Source organism: Gymnoscopelus braueri (genome assembly GCF_963280865.1).
Source record: "Gymnoscopelus braueri genome assembly, chromosome: 10".
Classification (NCBI taxonomy): domain Eukaryota; kingdom Metazoa; phylum Chordata; class Actinopteri; order Myctophiformes; family Myctophidae; genus Gymnoscopelus; species Gymnoscopelus braueri.
Genome location: NC_137611.1, coordinates 15,548,015 through 15,563,589, shown reverse-complemented (window position 1 = coordinate 15,563,589; position 15,575 = coordinate 15,548,015). Strand labels below are relative to the sequence as shown.

At 39.9% G+C, this 15,575-nt stretch overlaps 1 protein-coding gene across 1 annotated transcript in view; it reads right to left on the bottom strand.

Moving 5' to 3' along the window:
* Nucleotides 1–15,575, bottom strand: part of atp1a2a (ATPase Na+/K+ transporting subunit alpha 2a) — a 97,527-nt gene that overhangs the window by 10,290 nt on the left and 71,662 nt on the right. The window contains exons 19-20 of the mRNA XM_080441107.1: nucleotides 11,085–11,208; nucleotides 4,266–4,411 (exon numbers count right to left, since the gene is read on the bottom strand). Coding sequence (XP_080297233.1) covers nucleotides 4,266–4,411; nucleotides 11,085–11,208 — 270 coding nt within the window. The remainder of the gene's footprint in view (nucleotides 1–4,265; nucleotides 4,412–11,084; nucleotides 11,209–15,575) is intronic.

Below are 15,575 nucleotides of genomic sequence, written 5' to 3'. Positions count from 1 at the left end.
AGGCCTATGCTTTGCTGTTGTTTAAACCTGGACCCTTATTTTCTTCAATTCATCAAGTATTCTCATCGTCTTTAGGATTCTTCATCCACCGTGAAGGAGGGAATGCAACACAAACGAAAAAAAATCCCCATGAATTCATGAAGGCCTCATTGTGGGGGCAGTGAAGCATTCCTTTAATTTACCGCAAAGAGAGCAAAACGTATCCGAATGGATCAGGTTCAACGTGTGTTCAAACCTCGTACAGTAGGCTAGCGTATCGATCCACCATTCATTCCACATCTTTGTGTTTATCAAAGTGGGTTCAGTGAGCCGCGAGGCTCAAGGGCACGTCCATGGCGGTTATTGAGAGATGAGTGGATGTTGCTGATTCACTTTGCTTTGATTCACTCGGATTTCTTTTTCCTGTCAGCCTGGCCGGATCGAGCTAGCCTGGCATTGGCCAGACTGATAACGTGGATTCACTCTCACGTTCCTCCCCTGTATCAGTCTGGACTTCGGCCCATAGGGAGCGAGTATATGAGAGATCAGAAAAGCATCGAAATCATTTTCTGAGAAGAGAAGAATTTTTTTATGGCTCTAGCAGTGATTCTCAACCATTTTAATTTCAAGGACCCCCAGTTTGACATGCATTAGGGCTACGGACCCCCATTTAATGGCATTTCTATCTCTGGGACCCCAATTTATATTGTAAAATCAATGTTAACTTAACTCTGAGAGTGTACAAATGGAACCAAATGGACCCTAACGGGTCCATTGTGATGCGTTGTTTTCTTTGTAGATCTATATTTCCGGCAAAACGTTTCCCCCCTCAGAGAATAGGGATGCTGGGGTTCTAGTGGTTAAGGTACACTCTCTGAGTTACAGACCCATAAGGGTCCATTTGGTTCTTAACTATCCATCATTTAGCTGGGGGACCCCCTGGAACTCCCTCAAGGACCCCTGGGGGTCCCCGGACCACTTTGAGAACCAATGCTTTAGGCCACGATGCACTTACCGTACATTGCAGTACACCTGCATGTGTGATTGTGTGATCCTGAACCACTAGAACCCCAGCATCCCTATTCTCTGAGGGGGGAAACGTTTTGCCGGAAATATAGATCTACAAAGCAAACAACGCATCACAATGCAACGCATTCTGCGCTTGTAGATCAGCTATTTTGTTTTTGGCAAAGAGAGGGGGAGAGTGGACCAAGTATGGAGCCAACCCCAGTCAACTACAGTAAGTATGTAAGTATAGGGCATAGCAGTGGCGGACATTTTCTGGTTCCACTTCAAAATAGTCAATGCATTTTTCCCATTGACATTTCCAAAAATATTTATATCAATTATCTTAAGCCTAGAATCAAGCCATCCAGGGTCCTGGTGAATCATGACCATAAAACGTTTGATTCTGTGAAAAAAACTTTTTTTAAACCGGCAAAACAAATGGTATTTATTAAATATAGTATATCGTATAACTAAATATAAAATGTAAAAAAATCACAGACAAAAATGTTTTATGGTCGTGATTCACCAGGACCCTGGATGGCTTGATTCTAGGCTTAAATGAATCGATATGAATATTTTTGGAAATGTCAATGGGAAAAATGCATTGACTATTTTGAAGTGGAACCAGAAAATGGCCGCCACTGCTATGCCCTATTAGTGTCACTAAGAGGGTTTGAGTGGCACATCCAGTGGTGGAAAAAGTACTCAAATTCTTTACTTAAGTAAAAGTACCAATACTGCAATATAAAAATACTCTGTTACAAGTAAAAGTCCAGAATTAAAAATTTACTTTAGTAAAAGTACAAAAGTATTGGCATCAAAATGTACTTAAAGTACCAAAAGTAAAAGTACTAAATATTTGAAAATAGCCGATCTACAAGCTCACAACGCGTCGCGATGCGACGCGTTGTGAGCTTGTAGATCTGCTATTTTCAAATAGCCTAGGTTTAAAATAGGTTTAAAGTGGTTAATGTATGTTTCATTATATCATAATTTATATCTGAAAAGTAACTAGTAACTAAAGTTTTCAAGTAAATGTAGTGGAGTAAAAGTACAAATACCTCAGAATTGTACTTAAGTACAGTACTTAAGTAAATGTACTTAGTTACTTTCCACCACTGGGCACATCCTGCACTACTGTGGAAATAGAGCCTCCAAACAGACTCAAGTCACCGCCACCCTTACAACAAGGCGGCACAAGAGATGCTCCGCTCCGTCCCGGAGGACTTGTCCACAAGTGCATGGATGGCGGCATCCTGGAAGCAGGAGTGGGAATCTCTGCTGGGCCCTCTCCCTTATCCACAGTTACATCTGGGACCCGGGAGGAGGTGGTGTTGAAGGAGAGGACCTACCTACCGCGCCGGCAATGGACCCTATACTGAACCGCCTGCACACTGGAGTCGGCTGCTTCAAATCAGCTGTGAAGAAGTGGGGCTTGGCAGACAGTGCGCAGCATGCGAGTGAGACGAGCCTGAGCAGTCTGCCGAACACATCAGTGCCATTAAAGGTTTAATGACATTCACTTTTACACCACATTCAAAGTCTTTGTCCTGGTCCTTCAAAAGTGTACAAAAAGTTTTAAGTGAAAATTCCATTCCAGTGATCCATGGCAGGTGTTTTTCTCTCACATTTCTAAAGCCTTTTCAACTGCAATGAAAAAAGAAATCTTTGCCTGCGGGTGTCGCTGGTGAGGGATTTTGCCTGTCAATCATCGCCTCTGCTCCGCCCCCCCCAAAGGAAAGGATAGGGGAGGGGAGGGGCGAGGAGGAGAGTGGGCGGGATTAATCGACTGTGACCTCACTGTCGAAGGGCCAAGCTCAGATTACTTTTCAGCCTAATTATTCAGAAAACCCCAGACCACAGAAAATCCACTGAATGTTCTAAGTTCAGGTTTTTAGGGTGTAATTGAGGTCATAAAACCCCAAATAAAACATTGAAAATAAAAAAAGTGAAAATGAATGTCATGATACCTTTAACGTGTTTCACGTGTTTTTGAAAAAAATTAATATATATATATATATATATATATATTTTTTTTAGAACCCAAGATATCATTATCTGAAGATTTGCAGCTCCATCCACTCCTTGTTTAACTTATAACTGAAAAGGCTGTATCTCGCTTCCTAAGCACTTTTTTTTACTTTGAAAAAAAGAATAATTTAATCGTACTGGCCAGAAATAGCCAGAAATAATTCTGGCACTCAGTGAGTTAACACCACCTTCGGAGGCCGGCCCCTTCCAATTGGGACCAGAGACAAGGGCATGGCTACACGATACTGAGTTGGACATTGTGGACATTTGAAGATGATACACGGAAGAAGAAGAAGAAGAAGAAGAAGAAGAAGAAGAAGAAGAAGAAGAAGAAGAAGAAGAAGAAGAAGAAGAAGAAGAAGAAGAAGAAGAAGAAGAAGAAGAAGAAGAAGAAGAAGAAGAAGAAGAGGGTTTGAGTGGTTAAAGTATGAAGACATAAAAGTGCTCCTTTTTATTTTGTACATGTACAGTATGCAAACACCTGCTGAGGAAGAGCCTGGAGCTCCAAACATCAAAGCAGAGGATAAAATAAAAACCTTTAAATTGGAGCTATTTGGCATGCAGATCTTTCTGTCCAACTCTACAAGGTATTAGTTTGATCCAGCACCCAGCCAATTATAGGTATTGAGATGTGCAGCGTTAGCGTGTCTCTTTTTTTTTGCGTTTCTCATTGCAAACTCTCCCTCTCCTCCATTCCTTCCCTACTAGGAGTGTAACGATACATTTGAACAGCGATACGATACGCATCACATGGTTGACGATGCGATACATGGACGATATTGGTTCATTCATGGCGATACGAGACGATACGATTCAATGATTTAAAATCGATACAGCAACTATTTAGCAAAGAAATTAAATCTGTGTGAAACGTGTGGATAGTGCAGGTTTTTTTAAGGGAAACATTTATTATTATGGATATAAATAAATGAACACAGTGATTCTCTGGCAAATACATGGACATTGTATTTGAAAACAAATCCGCACATTGAACACAGAGAATACACACATTTATCGGTAGCTATATGGAATGGAAAAGTAATTAAACCCCTCTTTTAATTTTTTCTTCTTAAAATTGCTAAATACAACGCACAAGTACTTAGTATCAATACAATCGACTATTTTCATTGCAAAACGACTCGATACAAAGTCAAACGATACGATAATGTTGCTGTTTACATCAATATACTTCGATTGTTTGAATTAAAATGGATGCATCGATGCATCGTTACAACCCTGTTCCATACCCATTGCTGTCCGTAGGTGTCTTCCAGGTCGTTGAGCGTGCGGTCGTCCCATTGGAGGCGAATGCCCAGCAGGGTGTGGGGCAGGAAGCCGTTCTCTGCCATGATCACAAAGTAGGTGAAGAATCCACTCAGGGCCTGAAACATGCCTGGAGAGAGAAAAAAGAAAAGAAACGTAGGATGTAATGATCCTTTGTGCTAGTTGGGATATCAGGCACCTTATGTACTGTATATCAGGGGTTCTCAAACCTTTTGGGCCCAGGTACCCCTTGGAGGGGAGCCATTTTTTCCAGGTACCCCCTCATCCTCGCAGCACCGATAAGCCTATACTTACAACCACGTGTGTACAACCACGTGTGTGTACAACCACGTGTGTAGATGCCATTGGAACTATTTGTATTAAAAAAACGTTTCAATCAAAATCATTCAGACCCATGTCATCGTCATAAACAGAAACCACTACTACTATATGAATCATGTGCCAATAGTCATTTTATTCAAATTGCTTTTGTGCAAAACCTGACGGCAGACGTTTCAAGTAACTGATCTTAATGGTTCAGACTTCAGAAAATGAACGCTTCTATAGTCCTAATAAAAACAGACATGTAAAATGACCAGTCTAAAGGTGACTTTTACACTACAGTAGATGCTTCAATTTAAAAATATAAATGCACCATTTATATGTCACTGTTACATGTTACTTTTCAGGATTGAAATTCAAAAACAGCAAAAGTAGCAGATCTACAAGCTCAAAACGCGTTTCGAGCTTGTGGATCTGCAACTCTTGATACTTTTGTGTGACGCTGTGGTCAAGTAGGGTGTTAATTTACGTAAAAACACAAAAAGTTAAAACATGGAGATTATGGGCCCTATCTTGAGCGCCGCCTTACCCCTTATCCCTAAACCTTTTTGCAATGTTTTTTTTACCATTTTTAAAAACATTCTAAAACAGTTCAAATAGCTCACAACGTGTCGATGTAGATCGGCTAGTTGATTTTTTTAAAAATGTTTTTCAAAATAGTACAATATGGCTAATAAATTTAGGGATAAGGTGTAGGGATAGGGCCCAATAGCTGATTCCCACTTATGCAACTCAGACAGTGGTGGGAAAAGTACTCAAATTCTTTACTTAAGTAAAAGTACCAATACTGTGATATAGTAAATAATAATAATAATAATAATATAAAGTAAAAGTTCAGAATTCAAAATTAACTTGAGTAAAAGAACCAAAGTATTGGCATCAAAATATACTTAAAGTACCAAAAGTAAAAGTACTAAATTGTTTGAAAATAGCAGATCTACAAGCTCACAACGCGTCGCGACGCGTTGTGAGCTTAGGCTATTTTCAAATAGCCTGGGTATAAAATAGGGCTAAAGTGGTGTTTCATAATATAATTTATATCTGCAAAGTAACTAGTAACTAAAGTCGACAGCGCAACCACCGCTCCACCACTTCCTCGGCTCACGGCTCACGGCTCACGTCTCGCTCTGGCTTTCGCCACACGGGGCTCAAACCGCCGCTGACAGCAAGCCTGGCTGGTTTTTATTTCAGTCAGGAGGACGTTCTCTCTCATCCAGACCAAAACCCTTATTATTGCAAAGATATTATTATGCTCTGTACAGTCATTTGGTGTGGGCTCCGCTCCCACGATGCTCCAGAACAAATCAGCGCAATAAGCGTGACGGACTTGACTCGGGCACATTATTAAACATACACAGTTATTACATGGATATTATAGATATATGAACCCCTCATAGGGCAGAGGAGAAAGATACGCAGATATTAAAGATCATGATAATATACATATGAACCCGGCCACCCTGCATTGAGTGGCATAGTGAAGAACTAAATGCTACTACAGGAGGAGGCTGGGGTGGGGTGGGGGGGGGGGAAAGGGAGCAGGGGGAGTTTGTTCAATGACAAGCTGTCATATTAGCGCCTTTATCCTAAGAGCTTTATACAGTGTGCATTACATTCACACACACAGAGGAAAAAAATCACACCAGTGTGAAGAGAGTGGTGCCTTTCATGAGTTCATTTCGTTAGTTACTTTTTACAGACTTTGATGACTTCAAAGTATTTTTACTAATTTTAAGTACTTTAAAATGTTTTTATTGATTTTTACGTGTTTTTACTCATTTTAACATCTTTTAAGTATTTTTACTCATTTAAAGTATTTTTACTCATTTAAAGTATTTTTACTCAGTTTAGGAACTTTAAAGTATCTTTACTAATATTTAAGTATTTTTACTCATTTTAAGTATTTTTACTCATTAAGTATTTTTACTCAAAAGTGTGTGTTGTGTGTGAGTGTGTGTGTGTGCGTGTGTGTGTATAATTAGTGTAACTGGTTGCATCTTTGTGTTGCAATCAGCCGCAGCTGTTGAGGCTGTGCTCAAACATACAGAGAGGCCGTGCTCATACACACAGACAGACAGACAGACACACACACACCAGGACAAAGTCACTCCTTGGAGTGGCTAGCACCACTCAAAAACATGCAAGGCACCAAACTGTTCCTCAGGAGCAGATAGGGGGTTCAGTGTCTTGTTGCTCAAGGACACTTTGACAGCAACACAGTGGGGGGAGCCTGGGATCCGGGAACCTTCTGATTCCTAAGCCAGCCCGCTCTACCTCCTCCTGAGCCTCATGCACAGCAAGAGATGCTGAGCATGTAGGAGTGAGCGTTGGTCTGTCTGCTTAACCCATTCAATCCAGGAACAAATCGTAATTTTTGGGCGGTGAAACCGCCCCTATAAGTGAGATTTGGAAAAATGTACATTTTCCTGCGCTGTGATCTGGGCCCAGGAAATTTGTACAATTATCCTGCTCTGTGATTGGCCAATCACAATCTATTCAGGACTGTGATTGGCCAGTGTCACATGACACATGTGCATAGCCCTATATAAGCAACCATAACTTGAAAAAAAACATATTTTTTTTTTTTCAAGTTATGGTTTTGTCCATCATAAAGAGTGTTTCAATAAATGTATTTATTATTTAGTTATATAGTTATTTATTTTTTGTACATCATTGGTTGACTCCTTTCAGTATTGTAGTTAGCTAGGAATACACCGCCCACTTCACACAGGGTGTGATTTTTTTATTTCTTTGGCTATTCAAAAAAAGCAGATCTACGTGAGCTTGTAGATATGCTATTTTTGGAGAAAAAAAAAGAGATTGTGAAAATGCGTGCAAATCTTTGAATATATATACATTTTTAACTCAAATCTTTAATTCTGGGGGTGCCTGGAACAAAATATTTTTAGATGGGGGGGAGGGTCCGCGGCCACATATCATTTTGGGTGGTCCTTGACATGAAAAAGGTTTGAGAACCACTGATATTATAGCAACATTAGAAGACATTTTGTAGAATCAGCCAGAAGCAAAGATTTGAGTTAAAAATGTAAAAAAAAACATATATTCAAAGATTTGAACAACAACAAAATAGCAGATCTACAGTACAAGCTCATAGCACGGCGCCGCACTACAAGCTTGTAGATCTGCTATGTTTGAATAGCCCAAAGTATAAAATAATGATTATAGCTGAAAAAACATCTAATATGACACAGTATATGCATTCCTGGATTGAATGGCTTAAATAGACCATGTAGTTGTTCCATTATAGATCCTAGGTGTATGTGACGGGAGGGGGACGGGACGGGGGGGGGGGTGAGAGCGGCTCCACTTCCATTGCCTGCCTGAACTAATAACTAATGCGATGCTCCATTGAGTCGACATGATCTGCATTGTTCAGATAATGTCTAGATTCTATACGCATCCGAAACGTACAACAATATGATTTCTCTGGCAATTGATTCCACGTGGTCCAAAATGTTCAGAAACGATGAGATTCAATTTATCCATGGTTTGCAGAAACATGAAATGACAACAAAAATTAATAATACCCCGGTGATCGGGTTGCTAAAGTCATGAATATTTTGTTTGTAGGCCTATATCAGTGTTTTTCAGCCAGGGACTACCACTGTATTTTCGGCTAGACCTTTCAAATCGATCCATATTTTAAAATGCATTAAAAATGCAACAATAAAGGAATAACCGCCCAATGATATTGTGTGGGTGTTTGATGTGTTGGATTACCACATCTCAGGCGTTGTTTCAAGTTTCTAAAATTACTGGAAGCCAATGGTTTCACGTGTCTGAAAAGGATGGAATGTGGCAATGGCCTCCTCGGAAAAAAAACTAACCACAGTATGCTCTGGAAAATAGTCCACCTTAAAAGGAGCATTGGTATATGGTCCTTTAAGGTGGACACCGTCCAGCATCAAGCACCTCCTCTGGAGTAACTGAAGGGTTAACTGCCTTGCTCTATAGGGCTCTATAGGGCTCTAAGCCGAGACCCCCCAAAATAATCATGTTTGAAACGGGGACCCCCCACCCTGACAAGCACTTGGAATTGTAGGAGTTGAGGCATTACATTTTATTTGACTCGGTTCCAAAGATTCATATTGTGAAAGCAGCCGATCTACGGCTGCTTTCACAATTATGCTGAAAACGCGTGTGACGCGTTTTCAGCTTGTAGATCTGCTGTTTTTGCTATTTTTGAATTGGAATCCTGAAAAGTAACATTTTTATTTCATTTCAAATGCATTTAGTTTTACTTATGTTAACTTTATGAACTTAAATACAAATGCATTGGACATAAAAAAGATAATAGAATGTTAATACTAGTCATTAAGCTACTAATATAGACTGAAGTAATCAAAGCTGGTCATGTTTGGAATTGACAAGCTGAAATCAATAATATATCAGTATTCCAATATTAACATGAGGGCCGCATATTGTGGCCCCCGGGCCGCCAGTTGCCCATGTATGGTTTAAGTTGTTAAAAAGAATGGGATTGCAGACAACAAAGACAGCGTCATCACATTCTTGTACAAATGTACATTTTGTACACAGATCACACTCTGGTCTGAGGGCAGCAGCCTAGACCCACACACACCAAGAATGTCAAGGTACAAACAACTAAATATGCAGATACACGTTTTTTAAGAAATGCCACCTTTTCTAAAGCTGTGTTTCTTTTTTTTTTGGGTCAAGACCCAAGAAGCAGAACACCCTGAAAAGGTCACGGACAGAAAACAGCTTAGACAGGGCAACAGAACAACAACAAGGCCTTTGGCCTATTGAGGAGAAAAACCAGCTGAGAGCCATTGATCTCAAACATCAAGGAGTAGATTTGAGCTACTGTAATTTTTTTACTTTTTGCTGCATTCAGCCTTTTCAACCCTCAACTAATGAAGCCTTTTGACCTATTTAATCCATTAAGGCCGGGAAAGCATTTTTAGATTTCCTATGGGCTATTCAAAAATATCAGATATACAAGCTCATATAGCGCGGCACCGAGAAGATCTGCTATTTTTTTTTAAATCTTGAACATTTTGAAACAAAATATGTTGTTCCAGGGACTACCCCCATAAGCAAAGATTTGAGTTAAAATGTTTCAAAAAATATAATATGTATCCAAAGATTTGCACAAAATGTGTGCAAATCTTTGGATACATATTACGATTATTTTGGAAAAAAATAGCCAAAGTATAAAATAATGATCATAGCTCAAATATAAAATGACACAGACGCGTTCCCGTACTGAATGGGTTAATAGCCTATGAAATTGGGCCAGCTTATGATTTTTTAACTAACCGCTCAGCCCATATTTATTCCTCAGACATCCATCAAGTTCTGCAAGGCCTGCAAAACATGAACTAGAGCATTGGTTCCCAAACCTTCTTTAATAATGTACTGTACCCCGGCTAACAGCCCTGCCGGCACAAAACATCCTTTCCTGATATTATCGATGAATCTTTTGGTGTTGCTGCCTTATAGCTTTTCCTTTTTTTCTTTCCTTTCTTTTTTCATATATGGTTGCTGCTCTCTTATCTATATTCTAACTTTTAGTTTTTAACCGTATATTAACGCCCTACTTGATCATACTATATAGTGTTGTGTTACGCAAAAGCATCAAAAGTAGCAGATATACAAGCTCGAAACGCGGCGCGAAGCGACACATTTTGAGCTTGTAGATCTGCTGCTTTTGCCGTTTTTGAATTTGAATCCCTGGAAAGTAACAGTTCTGGTTTCCACCCAACAGAGACGATATCTTTTTAGTTTGGCTTTAATAATAATAATACATTTTGCAGTGGGCGAGCAGGTAACTTGTATTTTTATTGCCCGGTCCTAATTGCCATACAGTATATTGCCATTTTGGTTTGTATTGAAAATAAATGTCATATAAAATATTTTTCTACCGTGTAAGCTAGTTTCGAGATTATATATTTTTTACCTTATGAACATTGAATAAATTGTTGATAATTAATATCGGATGGAAAAAAAAGAAAAGAAGAGAAAAGGGAAGTACCCCTAGAAGTACCCAAAGTACACCTCAGGGTAACTACAGTAGTCTACCTCCATTTTAGAAACACTGAACTAGTTATATAGTTCCACTATCCTCTCTCTCATTAGCTGCAAAAGGTCAAAGCAGAATATTTGAGTTTGGAACATTTCCTCCGATATTGGCTCACGCCTCCTCCCTAATTTCTACCCCCACCCGCACCCGTCCTCTTTTTTCTTTTTTACTGTCTCTTCCAAGTACCTAATCTTTTATGGCGGTACACCACTAGACAAGGAACTACCGGTGTGTCCGTTAAATGTCAATATTTGACATTTTTACGGCCGTAACATTTATTTTTATGACTGGGGACTCGGGTAATTGAGGCCCCACGCTGGCCACCATCGAGGTGGCTCAGGGTTGAGACCTTGGGGGGTGTTGAACTCGGGGGACTTATGAGGACAGGACAGACCTATCTGGCCATAGGCCATGCTGATGAGCCTCTCGTTGACCAGCTTGTCCGTCTTGGGGTTCCTGGGCTGGCGCTTCATGATGTCACTCTCCGCCGTCTCGTAGGCCAATGAGATGGCTGGAACCTGGGGGGAGGGGTGGAGCAGGGAGAAGGGGGGGTTCAGTAGTGGAAAAAGTACTCAAATGTTTTCCTTATTAAAAGTATCAATACTGCAGTGTATAAGTACTCTGTCACACTAAACGTCCGGAAATCAAAATTTACTTGAGTAAAAGTACAAAAGTATTGGCATCAAAATATACTTACAGTTCCAAAAGTAAAAGTACTCATTGTGCAGAATGTCCATTTCACAAGTTCAAAATGTATAAAAATATTTTGAAAATAGCCGATCTACAAGCTCGTGAGCTTGTAGATCGGATATTTTCAAATGGCCGAATTATATATAGGGCTGAAGTGGTTAATGTATGTTTTGTGATAACAATCTAAATCTGCAAAGTAGTAACTAAAGTTTTCAAATAATTGTAGTGGAGTAAAAGTACAAGTATTGAAAATGGGAAATATTCCAGTAAAGTAAAAACTCCTCAAAAGTGTACTTAAGCACAGTACTTGAGTAAATGTACTTAGTTACTTTACACCACTGGGGAGGTTTGATTGATTGAATACAGAGTAGTAGGTAGTACGGTCAAAGGCTATATGCTAAAAGGATAACACAAACAAGCCCCAGGGGGGCTTCGTTTGTTTTCCATTGTGATCCATTGTACTCAATCAGTATAATACACATCGTCTCTGTCGGGTGGAAACCTCATATGTACAAAACGTGTTAATTTTCAGGATTCAAATTCAAAAGTAGCAGATCTACAAGCAATTTAAAGGTAGGGTAAGTGATATTTTTTTGGTCTTTTTTTAGTTTTTGTTAAAAAGGTTAAAGTACTATATTCTGATAGTAATCATTGCTACAGAGGCTTTGTTCGGTCACAGGGGTCTCTCCAGCTCTTTAGTAAACAGAATATAGTACATTTTCAGGTAGGTGACAACATTTAAGCCAATCAGGAGAGAGCACTGAAAATGCATTTTCTGTTTTATAGATGGGTTTCCGCGCGACGTCATCACAGAGCAGAGTGTGCAATCTGCGCATGCGGGAGGTAGAACGACCCGGAAGTGCCATTCACTCTATTGTTATTTTCGGGATTTAGATAGGCATAATGCTGCTATTATAGGCATAATAGGCATAATGCTGCTATTATATACAGACAGATACAACTTCCGACAAATCATTTTTATTGAGTAAAGAAGATATTACAAACTGCATCATTTAATCTACTTTCATTAAACCCGGTGAAGACCATTTATTTTATCAATGTACAATGGCCATAGCTGCTGCGGGTAATAGCGCCCTCTACAGGCTCTTCCCTCCACTGCGCGCGCATCATCCCCTCATGTTTACAAACGGGAAACCCATCTATAAAGAACTGGAGAGACATGGAGACTCCTTTTACTGAACAAACACTATAATAGCAATGAGTACTACCAGAATATAGAGCTATTTAACACTTAAATACAATTAAATACATAACACAATACAATACATATTGGTAGAAATGTCAGTAGCATCAACAGGTGTATTTACAGAGGAAGGAGGGGTGGGGGTGGGGTGGGGTGGGGGGGGGCAGAGGATGCTACTACCAAGGAGGAGTTAAATAATGCTCACTTGTATTCAAGTGAGCATTATTAGTGAGGTCAGCCTTTCTTTTAGTTTTGAGGGGGATGGAGGGGCGGGATATAATGTAAAAAAAAATAACTTTAACCTGAATTTCAATATATTTCACGAAATTTCCAAAAACAAAGCAGATCTACAAGCTCATAACGTGTCGCATATATATCGACTAAGTATAAAAGAGTGGCTTATAAAGTGGTTCATTTTACAAGGACAATACATACACGCACTCACAGGAACTTTCACAGCTGGTGTTATTGCTGCAGAAGAATGGTGCGCATTTACATATCATCATTTCTCTCCCCGTAACGAGATGAACCTACTCTGACGAAATGATTGGATTGGTTAGAATTAAAACATATGGCACCTTCCATTTATGTTGATTCACGATTCTAAATAAACGTTATCAATCATTAAAAAAAAGCAAACATATGGTAACAAGTACATTCGAAATCTCTTCAGACTGCGTCCGCCGTCTCTATTCTGACGCTCAGTGTTTGTCTTTCCAAGAATAGATGGACATACGCACTATTCTGGAAATGATCGCTAAGCCCACAACACATTTCAGCTCTCAATTACTGTGCAGATGAAGAGAGACACAGAGAGAGAGAAGAGAGACAGAGAGAGAGAGAGAGAGAGAGCATGGCAATCTCCAGAGGAGGGGGGGGAGAGAGAGAGGGGGCGTCCGTGATGAGACAGAGCATGAGAGAGAGACGCCATACGAGAGACAGACGGTGCAGAGATTCCCAGACATTCATAATAATTCAGTCCATATCCCATTCAAACCGGGAACGCATTCTGTGTCATCTTTTTTTAATTTCTTTGGGCTATTCAAAAATAGCAGATATATACTGTAAGCTCATAGCCGCGCTATGAGCTTACAGTATATATCTGCTATTTTTGGAGAAAGAAAATCGTGAAAATGTGTGCAAATCTTTGAATATAATATATGCATTTAAAAAAAAAAATGCTTCTGGGGGGTCCCTGAAACAAAATATTTTAGATGAAACATAACATTTTGGGGGACCTTGACATGAAAAAAGTCAAGGACGCCCAAAAAAACACCATAAAGCAACATATATTTTTTCCCCCCAAAAAAATGTTAGATGCAGCATGTGTGCAACAGCTTGTAGATCTTCTATTTTTATGTTGCCGAAAGAACAGGTACACTAGGCCAGCGGTTCTCAAACTTTTTCATGTCAAGGACCCCCAAAATGATATGCATTTGGCCACGGACCCCCATCTCAAAATATTTAGCTCCAGGGACCCCCAGAAGCTTTAGACCTAACCCTAACCCTAGGATTTAGAGGACATTTTGTAGAATCCCCAGAAGCAAAGATTTGAGTTGAAAAAAAAAATTGCTTTAAAGAAATATATTCATAGATTTGCACACATTTTCACGATTTCCCCCCCAAAAATAGTGCCGCGCTATGAGCTTGTAGATCTGCTATTTTTTTTAATAGCCCAGAGAAATAAAAAAAATGACACAGACGCGTTTCCCGGATTAAATGAGATATATCGGCAGAGGGCTTTGGCAGGCGAGCAGCAGTGCAATATATGTGACTTAGGGGAGGAAATCTGTGGGATTTAGGTGGGATTTAGGGGTGGGGGGGGCTTTACCCAGCGTGACAGCCACAGTATGTGACAAATTTTCAGTTTGTTTTGGTCTGGAAGTCGTCTAGACCAAAAACCAACTGAATATAGCAAAGAGATAGCAAAACGTGCTACGCTGTAAAACGATGAGTGTTGTTGATTGGTTCATGGGTCTGAAAGTGGTGTGCCCCCAGGGGTCCTTGAGGGGGTCCCCAGCAAAATGTGTTAATGTGGTGTCACAATCATTTGAACCACTTTAACCTTTTACGCTTTGGCTATTAAAAAAATAGCAGATCTACAAGCTCGTAGCGCGGCACCGAGTGCCGCGCTACGAGCTTGTAGATCTGCTATTTTTGAAAATCGTGAACATTTGTGCAAATCTTTGATATATATATATATATTTTTTAAAGCGACATTGTAACTCAAATCTTTGCTTCTGGGGAGTCCCTGGAACTAAATATTTTGAGATGGGGGTCCGCGGCCAAATGCATATCATTTTGGGGTCCTTGGACATGAAAAGTTTGTGAGCCACTGGCCTAGTGTACCTGTTCTGGAGTGAACCTTCGGCAACATTAAAAATAGAAGATCTACAAGCTCACGTTGTGAGTTTATAGCAGATGATGATCCGATTTGAGCAGATCTGAGCTTATAGCAGATCTGAGCTTATAGCAGATCTGTTGTCAGTACATTGGAAGTACAGTTTACAATACAAGGTCCTCTAAACTGGATCGCCCATGAAAGCCAACGGCTTGTTTCAAATGAGATCCCCACATACTCAAATCATGGTGACATAAAAGAAAAAACAGATAACACTACTATGCACATCATACATATAGCTTGAAATTTCAAGGTATGAAAAACAAAAAACATGTACAGTGAACAGATGAACATATAAGCTCAGATCTGCTCAAATCAGGATCATCATCTGCTATAAACTCACAACGTGAGCTTGTAGATCTTCTATTTTTAATGTTGCCGAAGGTTCACTCCAGAACAGGTACACTAGGCCAGTGGCTCACAAAGCATCGCCATTGTGCTGTGTGTGTGGTGTGTGTGTGTGTGTGTGTGTGTGTATATGAGAGAGAGAGAGAGAGAGAGAGAGGAGAGAGAGAGAGAGAGAGAGAGAGAGAGAGAGAGAGAGAGAGAGAGAGAGAGTGAGAGAGAGAGAGAGGAGAGAGAGAGAGAGA